At 38.0% G+C, this 5,190-nt stretch overlaps 1 protein-coding gene across 1 annotated transcript; it reads left to right on the plus strand.

Moving 5' to 3' along the window:
• The first annotated feature begins 862 nt into the window (after positions 1-862).
• Positions 863-1,834, plus strand: LOC134612054 (olfactory receptor 6F1-like). The gene has a single exon (XM_063456433.1). The coding sequence runs from the start codon at positions 863-865 to the stop codon at positions 1,832-1,834; it is 972 nt and encodes a 323-aa protein (XP_063312503.1).
• Positions 1,835-5,190: the final 3,356 nt, after the last annotated feature.

A 5,190-nucleotide genomic window follows, 5' to 3' on the forward strand; every position in this document is an offset into this window, starting at 1 on the left:
TACATGATTATTCAAATTTTAGCGCCAAAATGACGTCATCAATACAGTGTGTGAAATACAAAGATATAACAAATCTTAAATGTAAAAAGTGCATAATGCTGGTAACTAAAAATATAATTAAAACCTTTATTTCTAGCTTAAAAACGAATCCTAATATTAAAAATAGAAAAGGGATCGATAATCATGTGATCGCAAGCTGCCGCGATCACATGGTATGTACTTATGCCTTTTGGGAAATGTAGTATGGCATGAAGCCTATGGAGAGACCGGAAAGAGAGAGGGGAATAATGAACATGTGATCGCCATCGTACGCGATCATGTGACGCGGCGGCGCAATGCTTGTTGGGCAATGTAGTACCTTGACGGAGGCCGGTCTCAAGAGGCACGCCTCCGTACTGGTGTAAGCATATGGGCGTAGTGAATGCGTTTTTTACGCCACGCATATGGATTTCTAATAAGGCATAGTGCCATATCTAAATCAAATGTAAATGACATGTCTCTAGAAAGGATACTGTTTAAAGTGACACAGAAACTATATAGAGAGAGTCTCCTCTCATAGCAAGAAAATGAATATAAGTGTAATAAATAAGACAGATATGAGTGGGATATGATAAATGAATGACATAATAAAAAATGACATAATAAAAAAAAAATTGATAAATGGGTATGTAAGTGTGTAAAAATGAGTATATAGATGAAAGAAGAATGGGAATTGATAAAGATGTAGAACAAAATAAAATAAGTGGAAAAAAATAAAAAGGGGGGGGTCGGAGAAAAAATTATATAAGTATAAATTCTGACTTTCAGCTGTGTTAACATTTAATATTAATGAAATATTTGCTATATTGTTATGCTAATGCTCATGCACTTATTTTGCTTTTCCAATGCAGATTATGAAATTAAGACACTGAAGAATGAAAGCAGAGTTATAGAATTTGTTATATTGGGATTTCCTGGTTCTCCAACAATACAGTACTTTTTCTTCTTATTACTGTTTATTATATATCTAGTAACAATTCTCAGCAATTTTGCAATCATAGCCATTATATGGGTAGAGAAAATTCTTCATACCCCAATGTACTTTTATCTTCGCAATTTGTCTTTATTGGAAGTCTGCTATGTTACTGTTACTGTTCCCAAGGTATTGGCTACCATTACTCAACACGGAAGAAGTATTTTATTCTCCTCCTGTATTATGCAACTTTTCTTCTTTTTCTTATTTGGATCTATTGAATGTATTTTGTTGGGTATTATGGCATTTGACCGTTACTTGGCCATATGCTATCCACTTCGTTATTCTCTTCTCATGAGCAGTTATGTGTGTCGAAATCTAAGCATATGTTCTTGTTTTTTTGGCTTTGTCATGACCTTTCCTCCAGCCATGTCAATCTCCCAGTTGTCATTTTGTGAAAGTAATATAATTAATCATTTCTTTTGTGATGCGCCACCTCTCTTAAAACTTACATGTGGCAACACTATCTCTAGTGACCTTCTTGGTTTCATCTGCTCATCTATAACAATTTTAACATCATGCTTTTTTATCTTAATGTCCTATTTTTATATTATTAAAACGGTCTTAAAAATTCCTACTGCTAGAGGTCGGAAAAAGGTATTTTCAACATCCAGCTCACACTTAATTGTAATTGCTGTTTACTATAGCAGTGTTATGTTTATGTATGTGAGACCAAAACTCAACTATACTGTTGCACTTAATAGAGTGGTGGCAGTTTTTTACACAATGATAACACCTATTCTGAACCCCATGGTATACTGCCTGAGAAACAAAGTTGTTCAAGAAGCATTTTTAAAACAATTGTCTTTGCTTATCAATTAGTCATTTGAAAAATTCAGTAATAAAAGTATTAACTAATTTATTGTCATGACATTATAAGTAATATATATATATGTATATATATATATGTATATACAATAAACAATACACAAGATCCAGCGCACTCTCCTATCTACTAAACAGCAACTTCAATGTTGACAGATTTTATTAGTTTTTAAAAGTTTTTTTATCAAAAACACCTAATCTAGGCAAAAAAATAATGGGGATTTAGTTACATTATATGATCATACATTGCATAAGCCTGCCACAACGTCAATGTACCCCATCGTTGGCAGGTCCTACTCTCACAGTCTGTCTGCTCTTATGAGATTAACCACTTACTTGGGAAAAAATTCCATCTGAGGCTCTCTGCAGTACAAGGCTAAATAGGGACCTGAGATGAGGCACCTGTAACAGGGAGGGGTGCAAAACCAAGGAGTTGGCTAGACTCCCAAATATATATATATATATATATATATGAAACATGGGGGGATGGTTGCACTCACCTAAACATGCTTAAATGGGGTGCTGCTGGGGGCCATATTATACAATAAACATAAATAAATAAATAAATACACAAGATCCAGCACATGCACATGCTGTATATACACACACAAATACATACACACAGTGCTTCCTAGAAAATGTAATATAGTGATTATATGAAGGTAGTTACTTGAATGTCTAATCTCTAAACAAAGGACAAAGGTATTGTATGATCTGTTAGTCAGAGACTTTGTAATTAATATTAAATATGATATTTAACTACAGTTACCACTCTTGGTATACACAGTTACTATCGTAATCATACAGTTTTAGATGCAGTTTTGACAGCATTAAAATTAGTAAAGCTTTACTTGAATTAGTGCTGGGAATTCATATTTCAAGATACATATGCAAATGTATAATTACAATTTTACCAATCAACTTTCTTAATGTAAAAAAGGGAAGGAATGAGATAAAAATGTTCCCTATTCTTTTTAATGCATTTATTTGATCTATAAAATGAAATATACATTTCCAGTATATTTATAAAACTACAGAAGACTTTAATAATGGTCTATGAGGTCTAATCATCCCTTAAACTTCTGTCTAGAAACAGTTCTAATCAACAGACACAATAGGAAGTACTCAATAAACTAAAAGCAGCCATACTGCAGTTGCTATACTTTTACCTAGCTCAGCTCACAATTTTGTGAAAAAAGCTGTGTACTATAATCTGCAGGCCCACGAACAATGAATATCTGGTACAGGGGAGGGCAACCCTATAGAAAATGAGTGTACTACCCATATTAGTGGTGGGAGTGCAGAGGTAAAATGCTAAATAGTGCTCAACTGGATCAGGATTCACCAGCTCTGAATAGGAAACTAAAACAGAAACACTAAATTAATAGTTGAGTAACTAGGAGCTACTAATTCATTGCTAAGTAATAATTTATTTTATACACCAACCTTGCATGTTGGTTCAAATTCAAGTTGTGTGTGCCTGTGGAGTATATGTAAAATGGAATATCGAATGTGTACAGCACAGAAAACATATGTATTATGGATTACAAAGGGGACAAAAAGTGAAGAAAGTTATAAGTGAGTGGATTAGCAATTTGGTCTTATGTTGGGAACCAAAAGATCTTAGATGTTTTTCATCTACTGACAAGTTAATTATAGTAATAATATTTTGTTTAAGTAAACAAATGTATTTATCATGTTGCTGTAATCTTTAGAGTTGAGCGGACACCTGGATGTTCGGGTTCTGCCGGTTTGGCCGAACTTTGAAAAAAAGTCTGGGTTCGGGCTCGAACTTGACCCCGAACTTGACCCCGAACCCTATTGAAGTCAATGGGGACCCAAACTATTGGCCACAAAAATGCCTCTAAAAAGGCCTGGAAAGGGCTAGAGGGCTGCAAACGGAGGTAAAATGGGGGTAAGAGTAGGACAAGTGCCCTGCAAACAAATGTGGATAGGGAAATCACTTAAAATAACATAAAATACATAAAAATTAAAAATACAGCTGAGCCATAAAATAGCACTAGATGGAATCTTTGATTTTAGCTTTGGAAGAACATAAATCAAAATCTAAAGCATGGCTGTCAGGAGGATCACCAGAATTACCCATTTGAGAGAGGGTTGGAGTGCAGGGTATTCTCTTTCATTGTTCAAACTGAGCTCAACTCCTGATGCATGGAGAAAAGGCCTTCACAAGCCTCTGCTATTGTGTACATAGTTTATACTAAGTGACCCATAGGTTGAGGAGACGGTGACCGTGGCGGTGTAGGTGGAAGCCGCGGTGGAGGTGGAGGAGGAGGTAGCCAACACTGTTTTTTATTTGTTTTTTTTGTTTCTTTTTTAATTGGGGTAGCCCCCCAAATATTGGGACATATAAAAAAATAAAACAAAGAATAAGTGCACTTGAGTATAATAATGGCTGGGTGAGGCCGGTATAAATGTCTGTTCTGCACATGGTACAGACAAGTCTGGTGGGATTCATGCCTGGTTAATTTTAATAAATGTGAGCTTATCCACGTTGGCTGTGGACAGGTGGCTGTGCTTGTCTGTGATAACGCCCCCAGCCGTTCTAAACACATGTTCATATAATACACTAGCTGCAGGGCAGGCCAGCACCTCCAAGGCATAAAGGGCAAGCTCAGACTATGTGCCCAATTTGGAGACCCAGAAGTTGAATGGGGCAGACCCATCAGTCAGTACGTGTAGGCGTGTGCACACGTGCTGTTCCACCATGTTGCTGAAATGCTGCCTCCTGCTAAGACGTTCCATATCAGATGGTGGTGCTGGTTGTTGTGGCGTGCTGACAAAGCTTTTCCACATTTTGGCCATGCTAACCCTGCCTTCTGAGGTGCTGGCGGTGCCCCAGCTGCATTGGCGACCTCTTCCTCCTCCTCTGCCTTCGTCTTGTGCTTCCACTGAGCCCCCGGTGTCAATTGTGAATGCGTGCGCTTGTAGTTGCACATCTTATGATCACGCTCCAGTGAGGGAATTAAGAATGGCATGTTGTCCTTGTAACAGGGATCCAGCATGGTGGCCACCCAGTAATCAAAACAAGTTAGAATGTGGGCAACTCTGCAGTCATTGAGCAGGCACTGCAGCATGTAGTCACTCATGTGTGCCAGGCTGCCCAGAGGCAAGGACAAGCTGTCCTCTGTGGGAGGTGTATCGTCTGTGTCCTCTGTATCCCCCCAGCCACACTCCAGTGATGCCCATGAGCTGCGTTGGGTGCCAACCTGCTGTGAACGTGGTTCCTCCTCCTCCTCCTTATCCTCCAGAACTGTGCCCTTGCTGAATAATTGTGTACCTGGCCTATGCTGGTGCAGGAACCCACCCTCCAAGCCACTTGTGAATGACTG

This window comes from Pelobates fuscus, chromosome 5 (assembly GCF_036172605.1).
Source record: "Pelobates fuscus isolate aPelFus1 chromosome 5, aPelFus1.pri, whole genome shotgun sequence".
In the NCBI taxonomy this organism is placed as follows: Eukaryota; Metazoa; Chordata; class Amphibia; order Anura; family Pelobatidae; genus Pelobates; species Pelobates fuscus.